The sequence below is a fragment of the Limulus polyphemus genome, unplaced genomic scaffold (assembly GCF_000517525.1).
Source record: "Limulus polyphemus unplaced genomic scaffold, Limulus_polyphemus-2.1.2 Scaffold49, whole genome shotgun sequence".
Classification (NCBI taxonomy): Eukaryota; Metazoa; Arthropoda; class Merostomata; order Xiphosura; family Limulidae; genus Limulus; species Limulus polyphemus.
In genome coordinates, this window is record NW_013665659.1 from 727,871 (window position 1) to 749,013 (window position 21,143).

Genomic DNA, 21,143 nt, shown 5'->3' on the forward strand with positions numbered 1-21,143 from the left:
ATTTAATACGGAAACGAATATTATTCTTTAAAAATAATTGAAACTTCTTGAAATTTTAGAAGCTATGTCTAGTATAAGATAAGAAAACAATTACAGTGCTGGGACTTCGTTTGGGAGTAAACATGTGTTAGGAAAAGCCAGTTCATATCTATTTGACGTGACATTTCTTTCCTATTTTGTACGAGTGTTGTTTCTGTTAACGACTGAGTGAATAAGAGTTTGGTGCAACAAATATTCAATGACTAAGCAAATAAGTACGTGGTTTAACAGATTCATATACATTGCTAACTCAACCAGCACACGGCAAATAGGCAACTCCTTAATTTTGCCTTTCATGTAACACTTAATTCGGCCAGAAACATAATAAAAGTCGGCAGGCCGCACGATACAGATTCTCATATCAGTCTTGATTAACATAGCTCACATATATTTCTTCATATAATATTTAGTTCGGTAGTTTTTAACCAAGTTTTTCTATTAATCATGAATGGTAAAGCAAAACATTTAAAATGCCTAACACTTATATAACGTAATGACGACGTAGCTAACATTATTAACTGCAACATTGTAATGTTATATCACTTCTTGTCAAGTCACTTCGTGTAGAGTAGTAAAAGATGTAAATAAAGCTTTAAAGCAGGTTTTAGAAGTAGGGTACTCTCATGCTTAATTAAACAGAATATACGTTAATAAAGTTACATTTACTTAAAAAAACAGTTAAATTTACTTATTTAACATATTGTTTTATGGTTATTTGGATTCTGCAGAAATTATTTTAGAGCAAGATGATAAACGCTGAAATTAGAAATTAAACAAGGAAAGACTTTGCCATCTTTAAAGTAAGATGGAAGTGTGATCACCGTTTGTAGCTCAAGGAAGTCTTGTGTTTTTTTAACACAGAAGTTGAGTTAAACAGTTAAAATGATCTACAGACGGTTGAACACATACATTTAATGTCAGCTAAGCTATTGTCATACGTGATTTTTGTCGAAAAAGTAGATGAAAATGTAACCTGTAACCAAATGTGCCCAAAACTTGTGCATTACAAACAAATAGGTACTATTCTTCATCGCTTCCTCCTTGTCTGTACATAGCAGCTAATTTAGAAAATCGTGGTCCCCAATCTGGAAGATAATCAAAATCTTGTTCATTGTCCTCAGAAGTAGAGGATAAAGAGCTCAACGAACCGGCCGAACTGCCGCTACCCTCATAGGTATAGTTTCTAATATCGTCCTTAGGTAGGGTATTGGTATCAGAGTCCACCTCTTTGAACTTGTTCAACAAATCTTCTTTATCTGATGGGCAACGAAGGTCATATCGTAGTGATACTGGTGCTACTAGATAAAATATTAATAAAGTATAATTAATATGAAAATATATTCAAAAACAATACGCCTAATAATGCTGCATTATACAAATTTCAAATATTTGTTTATAAAGTAAGTCTAATGGTAATGTATATTACTAGCTTCCTCCTAAAATGTTTATGAAATATCTAAATGTTCTCAACTTATTGAACCGAAATACAGTACAGAAAGTTGAAACATGAATTTGCTAATAACACACCTTATGCACTTTGGAAATTATGCTCTAAGTAACACTGGAGATACTGAATTTTGTAAACGTTTTAGTGCTATTGAAAGCACTAATACTGTTTAGTATATTTTCTGTATACACATATTAATGATATTGTTCTTTAACACGTCTCTCAGGAGCCAAGGGGTGTCTTTACACTAGAATTTGTTTAATATTAAAAGTAAGTTCAATCAGAAAACTCCTAAAGAGAGTGGTTTTGGGTGTATCATTTCGAGACAACTTCGATACAAGTTTTTGTTTGTTAATTGATAAATGTTAAATGAAATACAGCATCCTCAAGTTTCCATATTAGCTAGTACTAAGGTCTACCCGCTGGGAGTTAATTCAGTATATATATCAGTAAAGCCACATTCGCAGCATCATTAATTAAGCAATTGCCAACCTTTTATGCTCCGGCTATCACCTTTTTATGTTTAGCTTTCAACTGAGATACGAGCGATTTCACATGCGATTCGGTAGGGAAGGTCGAAGAATCACGATAGTCAGTTGCAGGATGAGCAGACAGGAACACCTTGAAAGCAGCTACAGGCATAATATTGTACTCGGCTTGCTGCGCAATATCTACCTAAGTGGTTATAAACGGTTCCTGAATACTTCTTTGTGTCATTTGGAGACTTCCGTGCTTCTTGTGCTTTGTCGTTAAGCTCGTGATGCGCTGACCCTTACCACTTCAAATCACTTTTCGCAGCCCCAACGCTAAAAGAGTGCGAAAAAGGCCTTCTTTTCAGCCAATAAAAGAGTAAAAAAAATGTCAGTTAAAATTAAGAAAAACCGGATTGGGTAGGGTTTTTTAAAACAAAAGTGTCCCCCATTGGCTCGTGAGGGACCTGTTAAAAAAGTAGAGCTCAACTACTATTTCATCGGGATACGTTAAAATCGGTCGTTTATGTGTATAAGTATTCTTATGGAAACGATAAAACCTCAGAATATTTTATCCTATAAAACAGTATATTTCTTTTAACTCTGAATAACAGTGTAAGTGTATATGTTACTGTTGTTTACTTTATTTAGTTTACTAGTACAAACACCTTAGATTTTCATTCAAAAAGAACAAAAATATTATTTTAAACATATTAAACACTTTCATTTTTTTAAACGAATCCAAGTAACAATGAAACTTATACTAACTGAGATAATGACAAATCTGATAAATATGAAATAACATTCGTTTTAAAGAAAGAAAATTAATCGGTATGTTAAACAATTACCTAATCTGTGTTTGTCATCTTCTGTTGGGTGGACCATTCGAGACGTGGTGAGAAGAGGGATCTCTTGAGAAGCAATATCAGGGTTTACTGGAACCTTTAGTAGTTCTTTATTAAAGTTCATCATGTCTTCTTCACCTCCACCTTCATCAGCATAAGTTACAACATTTCCTAGAGGATCATCCGTTGCGTATGAATCCACTTCTTTTTCTTTTTTTTTGTGATTTCTGGTATACACCACGATGAATAGAACTAAAACTGAAATAAAAACAATAACTGTCGAATTAACACGTTTATGAGCGTTTCAACTCAATTTTCATGCATTATTAAGTATTAATATATAATAACGTCTTGATTGGTCCGCATTTTATGTGATAATAAATAAATAATTACCAGAAATGTCTCTATTGACGTCGATTATGATGTGCTGTATAGTGAGATGAAGATCAAATGCAATTTTAGGGAAGATGCTGAAATCTAACGGGTTGTCAATGTGAATTACTTTCTGAACAAACATCTCTGAATGAGAATTGTTATTTAATTTCCAAATGTTAAAGTAATTTTATCTATTTTGTTGGTCTCAATTATCACTAAGGTATAAATAGATTTGAAAAGATGGTTTTAATATCTCTTGGATAAAATTATACCTTCACAATTGTATTGAACATAAAATATCCAAACATGCTTCAAGTTTCATAACTTAGAACATGCAGATAGTTTTATAACGTGGACTTTAGAAATAACAGGCACACAATTTTTTTTGTATTTATTTTGGATCTTTTGTGATGAATAAGTAATGCATATTTACTCTCGATGATAATATTATTCAGATTTGCACACAAACAACTAAACTAAAACAGTATTGTGGGTAAAGATCCTTTTATTTTCAGGTCTAACATGTGGTATAGAATCAATGACACTGAAGTTTTGTTGATTTGTACACCACACAAGATCACTTTGCTAGATATTTATATTTTCCTGTGAAAAACACTAGTACTTTTTCGTGATTTTTGAGAACACAGTCATATTTTCCATCCCCAAAAATATTTGAAAACAGAATAAATTAAACTGTGTATTGTGATAACTATGAATAGGCAACACAAACCTAAAATAAACAATAAACAAGACAATATGACTGCTAAGGCACCCATGCTAAGTTTAATGGTGTTTGCTTCCACCAGTGTTTGGCAGTCGATCCCACTATATCCATCTAGACATATACAATAAAATCCTCTTCCATCTGGTAGATCAATGCAGGTTCCACCATTAAAGCAAGGGTTAATGAAACATTCATCTGCATCAGTACAGTTCAGCCCATCTGGAGTTTTCATAAAACCATCCGGACAACTGAAAAATTAATATTTTATTATCATTCTGACAAGATACATATACCATATTACAAACATTACTAGGATAACAGAACTTGAGAAGAGGGTATCGTGTTTCGTCAGTGGAATTCCAGTTATGTGGTGTTAATCGTAGCCTGGAATCTGTTAATAACTACCAGTCACATGTAAACACCCGGAGTAAAAGACTGCTACTATCGTTTAAAAATGGTTCTAAGTGTAGTGAATATTCAGGATTCTGTCCGTTAAACATCACAGTGGTTAATGTCGATTCAGATTAGGATTCTGGGCTGGTCAAAGCAGATTCTGGATATTATTTGTTTCAAACCAATGTTGGGCACTCATGCAATATAGCAGGATGTATTGTCACTCTAGGAAGTATGATCATTTTACATAAAATTCCATCATTATGGGCAAAAGAGCATTCTACAGAATTTAACAGCACACCAAACCATTAATTAATCTAATAACTGGATCAGTTACAAACCAGCCATAATATCATCCTCCACTTTTGGAATAATACAGTTACATCCTAAATGTTCTCAACTTGTCGTCAAATTCTATACCAGCCCATTCAAAGCCAGCAGTAATCGTTTTCCATTGTTTTCCCCTCGGTTTTGACGTTGAAGGCACAGTGAGAATCGACGCTATACATACACAGCTTTATTCACTAAAGTCTAGTCACACAGAGATATTGTTGGCCTGCAAATCTGAATTCATTAAAGATCTGTATGATGGATAAGATGTCACTTGTGAGTTTATGTTTCACAACATGTTTTAAAGTTTCAATAAACTGGTTAATTTTGGGCCGCCAGTGGGATTTACATGCAAATGCAGTGAGTATGGACTCATTACTATGTGCAATAGACTTTTCTGAAAAATTTGTTAATATAGTGTATATATATATATCATAAGTATATACTATCTTCAATATGCTAAAGACTTTTAAAGAAATTGAAATTATATTTTAAACTTTTTAATACATTACTGGAGATATTCCAAAGATGGACATTATTTAACTTTTCACTAGGTGACGAGAGAGTCGAAAAGATAAAACATATTATTCTCAGAAACCATTATATAGTTCAACGACAGATAAACGTGTAAATTAGTCATAAATATTCAACTCCCTGTACAGATTGGTCTGTTTTCTGAGATAAAATGTGAAAACAACAGGCACATATAAATGAGACCAAGTCTACTTCCATCACTAGCTCGGAATACAGGAAAATTAGTCTCCTATTTTTACATAACATTGCGTCCCTGGAAGAATAAAAGAATTTTTACTGATAAAAGTAGCGCTGTGTTAATGTATTTACTGTATCTTCTAAGCACTTAAATATGATCTCATAGATCTTATATAAACAGTCTAATTTCACAAAATCTATACCTTCCTTATCTTATATAAACAGTCTAATTTCTAATACTGATCTACGTTATAGATAATATTTGAGCTCAATATGTTTGTAGAAAACACTTACTTCTTCTACTTTCATACCTTAGTTTTGGAGTGATTTTACTCTCGCCTGTAATACATATTTAACTAAATATATATAATTGAATAATACATAAATGTTCTGAGGACTTACAACGCTAGAAACCGGGTTTCGATATCCGTGGTGGGCAGAGCACAGATAGCTTATTGTGTAGCTTGGTGAGTAACTTCAAATAAACAAACAAAAATTTTTATACGTTAAATTTAGTAAATCTGGAGAACCACTTAACCTGCATTCATGAATAAGCCACATATCCCTGCAGATAAAAGGAAGTGGACAGTCCACACCTTTACAAGGGTAGTTAGATGGACATCCGGGTATTATGTTGTTCCACTCTATCACAGCTGCATTCTCAGACCCATTCTCCATAGGAAGAAATTTTTCATCAAGTCTGATATCGTTAAGACAACCTGGAATGTATAGTGCATGATTATAGTGACTGAAGTATCATACTTGCTTTGATCGAATAGAGGAATCAAAATCTACTATAAACACAACAATGACTGTAGCTAGTATAATTGTTCTCTGCTTATGCTGGTATATGTGTAATTGTAGGACTGCAGAAGATCAATATGCAACTTAAGTTATTGTAAAACTGGTATACACAATAACCCAATTGTCATGTAGCTTTACACACACGCACATATATATATATATAATTTTGAACAGATAGAGGTCCAACAACCTTTGTATGTTAAATCCAAGTTGTGGAAAAGTCGATACACAATCTAAATTCCCTCTCTATAGACATTAATTTTAATTAAATCATTACTACAAAGATCTTTAAAAACATAAGGATTTAGTATAGGCTTTTTATCTGTATTCATTACCTACAAAGAACTTTGAAAGATGGGATCTAATGCAGATGCCTAAGCAGTATATACAAATTGCATGATTTATAATATCGTATTTTTATGTATAGAATTGTTCAAACATCATATTCTGTTATTAAATTAATGTAGAAATAAATAATCTGATGTTGGAAATACTATTTGTTTTACAGTTCTGATTTTCGGTCTCTAAAGAGCAATCTAATGGCCACGACACAGGAATGATGATTTTTTATGGAAATTCAGGTTCTGTCATGAATATAAAAAACAACAACAAATAAATGTATCATTTTAACAGAAGAAAATTCTGCACCTTCCTGAAAATCACTATCTACCAACGTAACTCCAGGACCAACGTATTGTACGTCTCCACCAGTAACCACGTTCTGTTTCTCTATCTCCATCTCTTGGTGTTGTTCTTCATAATCTATCAATTCATTTAAACGGCGACCACCTCCACCATCCAATATGATACTGGCTGTACTGCCATATCTCAATACCCTTACGGAATGCCACTGACCATCACTGACCGAAACATCCGGCAGCCAAAGTTCTTTTTCATCAGTCGTTCTATAAGGATTCAGGTTAAATCGAAGTCTAAGTTTTTCGTCTCTGACCTTTAAATAACAATAAAATGAATTATGTATCTAAAAATAATGAGAAAACATTGAAGAAAAAAACACGTCACAAATTAAATTGGAGTTTCGATGAATATTCACTTTAAGCTGACTCTTAGTGTATCAAATACTTTATACTCTCAAATATTTACGTATCTACTTTTGTAGGCATATCAGAAGAGACTAAACACCAGCAAGCAGGCAAATAAACATAAATACACACTATAAATAATTGAGACATAAATACACCCAAACAGTAGTACTATAACTTTATATACAAATTACATACCCAAGCCACATGTTTTAATATTTTATTAAAAGTAGTTAGTTTTCATAATAAAAGTGTTCCTTTAAATACTTTATTCTATATTTGTTTGCTTCTCACAATTCATTAGGTATAAAAGAATTTGTTACACATTAGAAAATTTGTCAGACGGAACTCGTGAATTCAATCATACTTTTCACAAACGACCTTTTTCCTATTGTATTTTGTAAATCAAGTTTGTGACAATTCAACATTAGCATGACCACAACTTTGTTATTAAAGTGTTCATATTTCATCTAACAAGGAAATGTAGAAACATTTTAATATGTCGAACAACTCTTAGTAAACTGCGTGAATTTCAGTAGCACACTTGTGTTTATCAGTTTTGTAAGTAATAATATTTTTCAAATAGTGCAAATAAAATGTTATGTTGTACCTAAAGAAATATTGAATACAAGTCTAAAGAGGTTAAAATTTCATTATGTAGTTCTTGATTTGGCTTTATTTGGAGTACTGTGTTAAGTCTTGGGGTTTTTACCTGAAGAAGGATATTGAATTGCTGGATAGGATTCAGAGGAGGTCTACTAGCATGATATCTGGTATGAAATGACTGTCATATGAGGAGAAGATAAGATCTCTGAAATTGCTTTCTCTTGAAAAAAAAAGAAGAATTAGAGGGGATCTGATTCAGATGCATAAGCTTGTTAAGGGAATTGATAGTGTCAATGCATCATCTTTCCTCGTACTTAACGATGAGAATGGTAGGAATGGGGACAAAATATAAATCTTGGCAAGGTAAGAGTCATCTTCAGCCAAGATATTCATATTTTTCTAATAGGGTGGTTGTCCTTTGAAATGGATTGCCTTTAGATGTGGTGAATTCTGTAAACTTAAGGGAGTTTAAGGGAAGGCTTGATAAATATTTAAATGACAAATGCTGGGTTTGTGTGTACTCTATATATAGTGTATTTCCCTTCTTGTCTTTAAATTATATGTTATGTTAGTTAAAATAATTCGTGTATATCCAGTAGTGCACATCTAACAGTAAAAACTGGTGAGAGGTACAAAGAAAAAATAGAGATTAAAAATCATACACAGTGGCTGTCTATTGAAGAATTATACCAACAGTTCCTTCTCTAGAAATACGTCTCTTAAACTTGAAAATTTGTTTACATTGAAACATGGTTTTTAAATTATCGTTGCTACCTTAGGCGTTTAAATAACTTCACAAAACTGCAGTAAATTAGACTATTTATGGGAAAAGAAAATTACCTACAGTTTCATAAAGATTCTGTGTCACTTGAAAATAATATAATGTGTAATTTAATAGTTTATCCTAATTTCCTGACTTAAATGATGATCATAAGATAAAACTGGACAGATTTCTGTTTATATAATTTTCACATTTGTGCCATGTGTGGGTTAACTTGCATTTCATTTCTTAGTATTAGTTAGTTCGATTATTATAAAGTTCGAAGATTATTATCAAACACACACTATATAAGCGTTTATCTCCAAGTTTCTTTGACTTTTCACGTTGATCTGAGTTCCTAAATTTATAGTTACTCGAGTTTCAAGCAAAATACTTACTTCCAACACAAAGTACTCTCGACCATGTTTGCTGCCAGCTCTGAAGAGCTCACCATGCTTCTGTCGAGTTCTGAATTGGAGTTGAATGTCTGTTTTAAAGGCGTCAGGTGTAAAGGAGAGTGCATATTTAATGTAGCTATTTTTTTTAAACATTTTAGTCTGTGTTGCTGAAACGAAACAATTGTGAAACATTTTAGTCTGTGTTGCTGAAAGGAGACAATACTAGTTATAAGCTTACAAGATAATTAGATATTGTTAATTTAGAAAGGGGAATAGGGATCGTCAAAAAAGTGCAGAAACAAATTGAATCAAAATGCAAAGATTATATTTTAAAGCTACAACTAGGGTCTCTAAAAAAGTAAACAAACAAGGAAATAGTGTCTACATTATTTTCTCAAGCTACAAATCCATATTTTGACTTCAAGTCTACAGTACTTATCAATTTTAGTTTCTTAAGTTTTTATGTCCATTTATGGAGAATACATTTTAAGTTACACACGTGTATATGCATTCGGTTGAATGTTACATGTTTTTCAACAGTTTACTGCCGCATTGGTTTTTTTAACCCACCAAACCATTATTTACTAAGCCAGGTGATTTTGTGCCTGAGGTTTCGTGCAAACACGCGTTTAACAAGCGTCGAGTACAATGGAAGCCGCTCACAACAACATCGCATATATTATGTATTTATAGCCACTAGACTAACTTTCAATGAAAAATAATCAACTTTTTATATTGGTCGTGGACATTCCCAGCGTTTCATAGAGTATATCTGTCTAGATATTGGTGCAAAATACCCAGCCATTTTGCTATAGGCTTGTAAAATAAAAATATGAATAATAAACTAATGCTAAAATACGCACGCTCAATTTCAGCGAAGTACGAAAATTAGTAGAATAAATCACCACAAGAGTAGAAAAATCTACTATGTTAATCGTCTACTGTCAGAAAACTCACTGAAATAGTCGCAGAAAACCATGTAGAGACAAGTTTCAACAGCAAACTCGAGAAATAATGAATCCTCAACATGGCAGTTTCCAATTAATGCGCTATAAGTTGCACAAATTATTTTCTAATTGATGCACATTAGTAAAACATCGGATTTTTTCACTGGTGGAAAGTGAAGGATTCAGGAAAATTAGTTAGGGCGAAAAACGAAGGGGCTTGAACTAATTTTAAAACTACCCTATGACATACTCAATACTGCATTTATTATTATTGTCTAGGTTTCAGTAAAATATTCATAGCCGTTTTTTTCTGTAGGGGCTTGTAAAACTATAATCAATAATAATAAGGATGGAGACACTGTTATAAATGTTCACATTGTTTACTCTAAAAAATAAAGCGTTTCTGACTAGTATAAAATGGAACATTTCAGAGTAGCATAACGGTGCTTAAATAGCTTCTACATTTCTGCGATGTTTAAATGACTTCGAAGAGCTTATGTTGGTAACAAAGAAGAACTTAGAAAATTGTAGAGGGTGGACATTTCGACTTTCAAGAATCAACTTAAAAATAGCCCTACAACCTCGCAGGAGTTTGTTTAGTAGCTGTGCATAGATTTTGGCGCAGTATACGTAGCCCGTTTTGCTATAAGCTTTAACGCTTGAATGGCTTCGAAGAGAAACTCGGCCAGTAGAGATGAAAAACTGATAAAATCTCTCCTTCTCTTTCAAGGATCAACATATACATAGTCCTATAACCTGTGCAGGAGTTTCTTTAGTAGATTTGCCCAGATTTGAATACAATATTCATAGTCGTTTTTTCTGTAAGCTTGTGAGACAAGGACAATATGCATAATAATAATAATATGAAGAACAAATGGATGAATTTAGAATTTTTCCTAACAATTGGAAATCAACGTTTTGGCTATTATCATTATTTAAACAGCCTTAGTCACTGAGATAGAAGGTCTTGAGTGTTGTTTTAAGAACAAGTCTACTTTTTAAGATGGTTTTTGCCAGTATGTTTTATTATAATTTTTTGAAATTCCTGTACAAACCCTATTATGAACCAATATCATGGTTCATGATAACTACTACTTCATTATGAAATGTTCAGCATTATTTTTCTAGTGAAATTTTGTCTTAAGTTTCTCTGATGAGAGGATGAAGCTGACATTGGATCCCAAACGAGAATGTCTAAAACTTGTTCTCAAGTTAGTAATATCCTGGACATGGTGAACACAGAAACACCATATAAATGTGAAGTCAAGAAACATGCCTTATAACAGGCATTGTTATATGGTTAAGCCTAGTTTTGTCAAGGGGCCTTGGCAAACTTAATGAATTACAAAATTTTATTCTGCCCTTTAATCTAATCAATTTCTATTATGTTATATATATTCACTCCAAATCTGAAATGTTGTTTGTAGAAAAATAATACGGGTATCTACGTTTGCATTTCTAAACTGGTAAACTTAAAGAACCTTTATTCAAATATAAACATGCAAAATTGCTTTCCTTTCTTATCTCTTTTGTTTATATGTGCAAGTAGTTTTAAGATTAATGATACAGCTATCGGTAAGTGCGACATTGCTCGAACAATTTTCCTAAGCAGCACATAGTTACCATATACAAAACGTCTTGCATATTCACTTAATATAGAAACGTTATAATAAGTTTTCACCTTTTTAGAGTAGATCTGGAAAAAAAATATGAAATATTCTTAGGTTATATAAACAAATATCAAGTTAGTGTAAACGTGAAAAAGCAATATACAAGTCTAAAGGTATGGTTATCCTTATAGAGTCACCATGTGATTCATATTACGAGTTACCCCACCTCTAGCAATAGATAACACATATATACATATATCGTTCGTACATCAAGACTTTGGTCTTATTAAAATTGAATAAAATAAGAAATAAATATGAATACACAAAACTGATTGTAATGTCGTTATAATTACTAGAAAGGTTCATATTTTGTATTCTGATTTAATGTGTTTTGTACATTAAGATGGACGAAACTCTAATGAAAATGAAAGTAAACGTAATATACATAATGTCAATATATTCAGCAGTTTTAATATTATCCATTGTACATTATCTAAACCCTGGTTTTACAAAGTTTTGAGTACTATCTGTTTTCTATTATCTCCCTTTAATAAATTCGAATTACTTTTCTTACATTTATCGCATCGAGACCCATGCCATCCTGGGTAACAAACACATAAAGCCTTTTGATATGATGCTTCACAATATCCATTTTTACAATTTGACGTGATACCGTTATCAAAACATATCTTCTCAGATGGTGGACATCCACTGTGGCTTCCGGAAGAGCTTCCAGGGGAAGCCAGGTCATACACCTATAGGGCATTCACAAAGACTCAAAACATTCGTTGAGTAAACTCTTAAACACTATTAGTTTGATTGATTACTTTGACATCACCCAACTATAATATACTGATTTTTATAAATTAGAATATATGGGTGTGTGTAATACTGCTTTAAAAAAATTAAAGTGATTTTTGAAACTTTTATAGACCTATTTATTGTGACTTTTGTGGAAACTCATTTTTAGGAAATGTAACAAATGTATTTCCTTATTTTTTTCTCAATATTAAAATAGAAAAAACATGATAAATTAAAAACAAAAGATACAAATTCTTACAAATGTAAAAATGTATATTGTTGCCTTATTTTACTTTACAAGCAGTTTCTGTCAGTGCTACAAACTACATTGTTTCAAATACAGCTTTAAGCCATTTTACTTAAGGAACATAAATTCTCTAAGGTATACAATCTTTGTGACAGTTACATACATATTATTCTAGTTTTAAGCATTCAAGTACGTTATGCGTTTTTACCATCTCGTTTCCAGTGTTTCCTAGTGATGTTTAAAGTATTTAATATCTCACAGAATGGTGACATCCTGAAATAGCTAATTAATATATTTTTTTAAAGTTTTCTATGAAACAGTTAAGATAGATTTACAAACACTCAAATGTTCTTTTCTTAGTCGCTCTTAAAGGTTAAGTTATCTTTTGTTAGAGAAATAATGTCGACTTAATACGACAAGAACATAAACAAGTTTCGAAAACACTAGGCACGAAACACAAGGAACGTTTATTTCATGCAAATATGTTAATAACATACATTAGCAGTTAATACAACATTTGTTATAGTGTGAATACCCTTTCCAAGTTGACGAAGCATGGTTATGATTAATTACACTTATCATGCGACATTAGTATTAGGCCTATATATTTTTAACGCGGCATTATTTATTTAGTCCCTTAGGGATTTTCAATAATTAAACGATTGTATAATAGTGGTATTTCAAACTATTCTAGAAAATTCCTAAGTGACTAGACAAAGAATGTAGTGTTAAAAATATAATAGGCCAACTACTAATATCGTACGACAAGTATAGTGAATTAACAGTTAATAAATGGCTCCACATATCCATCGCCAATCATAAATGACTTTGCAATTACCTCACTATTGTGAATAACATTCCGGATACATCCGTCAAATCCTTCGCGAGTGTGCTGAAACTTCCACTTGAAACTTAGCAGTTTATGATGAACTCCTCCAAGCTGCAATGGACCATTAACGTTGAGAAATTCATTGAATGGTGGAATTATTCCCTTTCCTTCACATTTTGATCTGTCCGAGATAGATGGGTCAGTACTTGTATGTTGGGAGTACACACAGTTGTCCACCATCATTCTTGCATTCTGATAAAAACAAATGCAACAATAAGAGAATCAAAGCTTAGGTTTGTTTCGGAATTTTCACGCAAAGCTACCTAAAGGACTCTATGCGCATAAACGTCCCTACATCTGAACTGAAGGGCTAGAGAGAATGTAACTAATCAATAGTACCGACCGCCAACTGTTGGCTCAATAGTGGGATTTTATTGTCACTCTTATAGCGCATCAACGGTCCTCAACTGTAGAGTGCGTTTTTGTGGAAATGTACAAACCACAAACCACGAACCTTCAGGTCTACAGTCCGAGCACGCTATCCACTAGGTCTCGCCCGTCGCAATTTAAGATGCTAATAACTATTTCTACTACAGCGTATGAATTCAAAAGATACAAACACTTTTCTAAGATTATCGGAGTATTTCACACCATAAACCTCGAACTTATATACAAAGACTCATATAAATGTATGCTAAAAGAAAAGAAAATCTTTCCCGGAGGGTCAGAAGTAGGTTTACGGATTTGCAATGTTAAAATCCAACGTTAATTTCCCCAGGATGGACAGAATGCAGGTAGTCCACTATGTAGTTTCGCATTAACAAAACAAAAGCTAAAGATATCCATAATCTTCTCTCTCTCTCTCTCTCTTGCACGATACATTATCAGACAGTATGGTGAGTAATACACACTGACGGTAAATTGTTTGCAATGTTTAATTAGCATATAAATATTATTTACTTAAATTCGTTTTGTGAATCTTGAGAAATGCTATTCCACTTTTGTCGCAAGAAACTGATAAGCACTGCCTTAAAGTTTGTTTGTTTGTTTGAAGTTAAGCACAAAACTACACAATGGGCTATCTGTGCTCTGCCCACCACGGGTATCAAAACCCAGTTTCTAGCGTTATAAGTCCGCACACATACCGCTGTGCCACGGGGGGGGGGGCTGCCTTGAAGAAAACTGTTACCATTGTCTTACTCAATTGTAGGCAGAGTAATGAAAAATAAGCGCTAACTTTACTGTATGTTCTAACGTTTTATTCCACACCTTTTCGGGTTATCATTCCACCATTTCTCGGGTTGTTAGAGAATTATTGTGCAATGAAAGCAATAGCACTGTACTATTGTCTAATATGTATTTTTCTTTTTCTTTGGAAACGCACTAAAGTAACTTTAAATAACAGCTGAGGTAGTAAAATGACTAGAATAAAGACATGGTATAATGGCAGTAACATTTGGGCACATATTTGTATTAGCAGCATGATTTAGGCAGAAACATTTTCCTCGGGTTCATTACAGCCTCAACAAAGAGAATTAAGTGAACGCCTGATTCCGTTGTAATATACCGCAATACTACGGACATTAGGATATAGGCTTTTTAGGAAAGGTAGTAGGACAAGATATAACAATTGGGAACGGAATAAAGGAAAATAACATGAGAATTATTGTTATAATTTGATACATTACATTCCATTTCTTAAAAACGGTATAACAGTATCAGATATCTAAAAAAGATAACAATTGTTTATATAATGAAGTCTGCAATCAAACAATATAATATCAGTGAATCATAAGATCATTAAAAACATTTCTGAAGATTTGGTATTCACACATATAAGTAAAGATTTATCTCTATTTAAACGGCCAAATTAAAAAACATATAAGAATTTATTGGACTTAGATATTTTCAGAAACACCTTTTCTCCTTATTCGTTATCACGAAGACTAAAGAACAGGAATTCACGAACATAAAGATCAAAATAAACAATTATAAAAATGATTACTTGCCGGAATCGGATTGAGGTCAAGAAGTTTAACATGATATTAATGTTCGTGTAGGTGATTTTAGATATTAATTTGTTCAATTTATAACTCTAAAGACTTTAAAAAGCTGTTCCCGATTTACACAAATAATTAGAATTAAAATAGCAAATACAATAAAACTTTACCTTTAAGTCCTACTATTATGTTCCATATCGTAATTAACCCTTTGTTTTACGTAAATCGTTTTGCTACGCTGAAAACTCCATCATAATTTATACGACAAAACTTGGCATTTTAAAATTCATAATATAGGTATATAGTTTCGTCTAAATATAATTAGTGTTTATCTTGACACAAAAATAATGTAAAATCACCATAGGAGTTATATAAGTACATCTTTATTCCTTCAATTATCACCAAAAAATGTTTTTATCTGAAATACTGAAATCCTATAATTATTTTTCCAAGGATAGTGACAATCGAAAATAAGTTATTTCATTTCATTGAAGTAATATAGTTTTTTTTTATTGAGAGACACAGTGGTTGTCCTTTTATTATAGTTTTTGTCTTATATTAATAAAAAACAAAACTCGAATAACAATGATGTATAACTTATGAAGTAGATTTCTATAATATAATATATTTCATATGCTTGAGTTTTTTATAGTTACTTGTGTAAAACAACGCTATAACAGTTCAGTTGCAAAGCTCTTTATGTCTTTCAGCACAATATAATAATTGATATAGGAAATAACCTTAGATTTCAAACTCGATTTAAGACAAGTCTACATTCTTAATTTGAATAGGATTTAAGAAAACCTGTAACTTATATTAAACTGAAAATATTTAGTATTTAGGTTTAATTGGACTTAGGTCAAACTAGAAATTATAATTTTAACTAATGAAAATACGCTCTCTTAATTTCCATTTTGAATTTGTTAAAAAAAGAACTGTAATTTTGATTTTAGTTTTAACTTGGTTTTTAAAAATGTTAAACTTTACGTTTTAATTGAATAAAAAGAAAACTTACACTTCGGGTTTTAAGAAGGTTTAAGCAGTTTCCAGTTTAAAATTTCATTCATAAATAGAATAAATAATCAATTTCAATGTTTTGTGGATTTTTGTTTTTCAATTTTTAATTGAATTCAAAATTAAATGCAAATACTCAACGTGAAAATTGATGTGAATTCAAGCAAATCTTTAGTGTACAAGCTTAAATTTTAATGATCTGAGATCAAACAAGCATTTTTTAAAAGATTTTCAAGTAAGTCTGCACTTAAGTTGTAATTGTTGTAACTGGATTAGAAAAACTATATTATTACTTCTGACATATACAGTTTTACCATAATTTTAAAGTTAGGACACGTACTTTGTTTTAACTTTAAAGTATTACGCTTTAAAATTATTGAAATTCAGAAGAAATTAGCAACCTGAAACTATGATAAAATGTTATGGCTTGTAGGTTCAACAGAAATTGAAAACTTTCAACCTGAACCATACTTGGGCTAGTGGCTACGCCAGAGACCCCTAGGATTCGGTTATAACAGTCCCAAGTTTTGAATTTCTGACCTGAGGAAGACAGTCAATTTTTGAAGAAAATAGAGAGATTGACAATGACTTTTATCCCACGCCCATAGCTAAATGTCCCGTTTATGTTCAGCAGTGTTACTACTCGAGTCTTGGACACTCATTGCGCAGTATGACATACTAACCAAAAGGCTATGCCTCAACCAAAATTAATAGGATTCAAAGCAAGTATATAGCTAGTTTTTTAGCGCAGTGTGATAATAATTGCTAATTTAAAAAGAAAACAAAAAACGATTCAGGAATTATTTGCTTCAACCAATCACACCAAGAATCAAAAGTGTTTCAGAAATTACAAATTATAAATACATGGTTCCCAGGACTGCCACTTATTCATTTTTCATTGTACACATTTCTGCCTTTCTTTTGGATATTTATTGTAATATATTTAAACATAATATTCAGTATTTTTATCGAGGACAGAATTTATCATGGTGTTAAAGAGAACCGAAATTCGTTTGGTCATAACTATCTAGGAAATGACAACGATAACAACAATAATTTCGTTTAAACCAATGACCTAAGCTAAAATACGAAATATAACCCATGAAAATGTGAATGTGTTATTTGAAAAGTCTGGTTATTTCAAAGTTAATTTGACACAGATGTTGTATAAATTTCCTGCCATAAAAAATACCAGTACCTCTCTATCCCAAAATATGTCCACTTTATGCCATGCCCCGTCACTTAAGGATTCTTGAGTATCAACTAAAACTTCTGCTGTTCCAGAACCAAAATCTATTAACAATCTTGGTTTTCCATTTCTGAGCTCTAGTGATATAAAATCTTGTACTCCTTCCTCTTCGTAGTCAGGGTCCGAAATAGGTCCATTATACAGTAGTAAGCCGTTTCCTATTTTGGTCATAAACTCGATGCTGAAGTGGGACTTTTCACACTGCTGAAGAGGAGGAAACCAAGCCCAACCATTTCCATTGAAAAAACGGGCAGGTTGTTGACATTGAGGGCCCGTAAATCCTTCTGTGCAAGTACACCTATGAAACAGAGTATTCAATAAACAACTACAGCGTTTAAGATTTTATTGATTGACATTATATTTCCACGCTATTTAGAAATACCTTCCATTTATTTTTCTATTTGCCTTATTTTTCAATGATGTTCAGTAATAGTATTATGTGTTTAATAGATTAAACACACAAGAAGTCATGACTCTTTCCCGTCATTATTCTAATGAAGTTGAAGTAATTATTTAACATTCTATAAGACTAGTTCACGTAGTGCTCACTCACTTTATGCCATTCCCAGCGATGTTACATCTTCCACCATTGAGGCACGTAGGAGGATACTTTTTACAAGTCTCTGGTTCCGAAAACTCTCGAGCTCCACATTTACATTGGGGTTTCACCCAGCTGTTGATTCCAACAAATGAGGTCTTGTTGGCGTTGACGACAACAGGATGACTCTCGACCATTAGCTTGTTGGTACAGCTTCCTTCACAGTTTACCTTTTCATATATACATTCATCGATCCCTACCATGACAATGTTTATGTCCACTAACTGTTCTATCTGTTGCATGGGAAGGAAATAAGCAAGGACTAAAATATATGTCTATTGTTAAGAACTGAAAAAAATATGAAAACCACTACATTACGTCTTAAATTGAAGAAAGCGTAAATATAAATGCAAAATAAATAAACGCATGTAAAAGTTAATAAAATATATAAAGATAATAGCAATATGAATAACACGTATAACATTTATTAGAAGGCTTATTGCTCCTACCAACCATACTCAATCGATGTATTTTACAATTTCATAATCTCTGTTTAAGCTCAAATGGGATGCAATAAACTTTATATATTGCTAAAAACTCATGATAATGAATAATTCTTGTTTGTGCCGCTAGGCATAAGCAAACCACTAACACTTTCATTGACTCTTTCATTATGTAACCACATGTGCTAAATTAATAAATGCGTTTGGCAGACACGTATAGAAACACACTTTTTATAAGATTCTACACACACACACATATATATCGTTTGTATTGAAGCTATGTGATGAGAATAGTTTGTAAATAATGATAAATTATTAAGCAAAATGTTTCACTTTACAAACTAAGGGGAACAAAACGTCTCTTCTTCTACATCTGTTGGCCGTGCTGCAACATTACCAAGTAGTGTTAGAGGCCTAAAGAATATTTATATTTTTTGCATTTTTTGTCATTACCAAAGGAAAATAATTAAAGATTTCAAGAACTGCTTTTCTGAACAATAATGCAAAGTATTTTATTACACTAGCCACCAGGTGGTGCAAAAACCATATTGTTTTCTCCAGGTTTGATATCAACAGAACAGAAGTAGGAGATAATCGGTGAAAACACTTTAAAATACTTGTTTGGGAATGAAATTGTCGCTAACTGAAATTATTTGTAGCTCCTATACTTTCTACTCTAGCATAGTGTGATTAAAATATTTTAAACGGTTACGAGATATAGACTAAACGGACTTTTAAAGAGATTTACTGTGATTGAAAGTAAATTATATACTTAACTGGATCTTGTATTGTAGAACTTTATTGCCTTAATTATAGTATTTTGGCACTTATGTATAAAGTTAAAATCATAAATAATATTCAACGTTAAACTGGTACGCAATGTACACAGTATAATTCACTCCTGAAGATGACGTTGTAACGTCGAAACATGCAGAGTCGTCAACTTTTGGAAGGCCATAGATAGGCCTAAATAAAATGTTTTTATATGTGTACCAGTTTAACGTTGAATATTATTTTATGATTTTATTACCTTATTCAATAACAATTCTTTTATTTTTATACTTTTTCTACTGAATCATATCATAAAAGATCAAAAACCACTATATGTGAGACAGAAATATAAAGTTAAGTATCTAGTGAAAATAAATGTAAGAATTGTTTTCCACGTTTTTCTAAGAGTATCATAGAATTTTATGCAATGAGAATTTAATCTTCAATTTACCAACTTCCTGTTTAAGTCTACTGCTCCATTCAGGATACTGGCTTTATAATAAGTAGACCCGTGGGCAGCAAACCGAACATCAGTTACAGGAGGCCGCTCCTGCTTTAGGTAAACAGTAAAAATGTCAATGTTTTCTTGACCAATTTTTAACACCCGCGCAAGGGCATCTCGGAACTTGTCGAACTTGCTTTTTCTCGTTTCTTCATTCTTCCACTCTGAAACACGCACAAAGTCCTCAGCGGAAGTTCCTAAAGTAAAATGTAACAGAAACAATGGGGATTTGTGGTGGAAATAAACACGTCTTCGGCTATCCATATCTGATAAAACATATAACAAGATAAGTTTCAACACAATTACAAGTAAAGTTAGTATTAAAAATGAAATTCCAAGCAAATAAGAACAAAATAAGAAGATTTATGTTTCAAATTTTCACTGGGGAGGGACATAAGAGAAACTATTTGAAGTTTGTGGTAGATGTAGCCAAGTCTAAGTGGAAAACTTTAGCACAGATACTACCTACTAGATGTGGCACAATCTATGTAATCTAATTATGGTTTATATAACTTTAGATTTTCTTTTCAAGGGATCTTATAGATCAAGACTTGCAGGTATCCAGAAGTGAAACGATCAGAGCGCTGCAGGAGGCTGCATGGATATGGAACCAGTCCATGCGAAATTATTAGGCTTCGTCACAGTGCCCAACCCCATTCAGGTAACTTCGGTTGCTGGGGGCCACCACGGACCGTTGTAATGGTGTGGGCGCCGTAATGACTATGGTACCTATGACTGTGTGTGACTGATGACTGTGTATTGTGTTGTGGCTTGTCCACAGTATGACGTATCTAATCTACTTATCAAAGATCAACACTTGCAGTCATCTTCATTTGGAATTTCTCGTGTTGGTAGAAGATATTGTGAATATTACTGGTATAAGCCTACAGATAAAAACTTTCTGGTATCTTCTTTTGGAATTTCTCGTGTTGGTAGAAGATATTGTGAATATTACTGGTATAAGCCTACAGATAAAAACTTTCTGGTATCTTCTTTTGGAATTTCTCGTGTTGGTAGAAGATATTGTGAATATTACTGGTATAAGCCTACAGATAAAAACTTTCTGGTATCTTTATTTGGAATTTCTCGTGTTGGTAGAAGATATTGTGAATATTACTGGTATAAGCCTACAGATAAAAACTTTCTGGTACCTTTATTTGGAATTCCTCGTGTTGGTAGAAGATATT

The 21,143-nt window shown here is 32.4% G+C and overlaps 1 protein-coding gene across 1 annotated transcript in view; it reads right to left on the reverse strand.

Annotated features, from left to right (window-relative positions):
• Window positions 1-779: 779 nt before the first annotated feature.
• Window positions 780-21,143, reverse strand: part of LOC106462897 (neural-cadherin-like) — an 84,035-nt gene continuing 63,671 nt past the window's right edge. The window contains exons 11-21 of the mRNA XM_022390587.1: window positions 19,906-20,153; window positions 18,196-18,473; window positions 17,592-17,940; window positions 13,389-13,631; window positions 12,077-12,257; window positions 8,946-9,112; window positions 6,787-7,090; window positions 5,873-6,053; window positions 3,907-4,148; window positions 2,805-3,059; window positions 780-1,337 (exon numbers count right to left, since the gene is read on the reverse strand). Of these exons, the coding sequence (XP_022246295.1) occupies window positions 1,060-1,337; window positions 2,805-3,059; window positions 3,907-4,148; window positions 5,873-6,053; window positions 6,787-7,090; window positions 8,946-9,112; window positions 12,077-12,257; window positions 13,389-13,631; window positions 17,592-17,940; window positions 18,196-18,473; window positions 19,906-20,153 (2,726 nt within the window). The 3' untranslated portion in view covers window positions 780-1,059. The remainder of the gene's footprint in view (window positions 1,338-2,804; window positions 3,060-3,906; window positions 4,149-5,872; window positions 6,054-6,786; window positions 7,091-8,945; window positions 9,113-12,076; window positions 12,258-13,388; window positions 13,632-17,591; window positions 17,941-18,195; window positions 18,474-19,905; window positions 20,154-21,143) is intronic.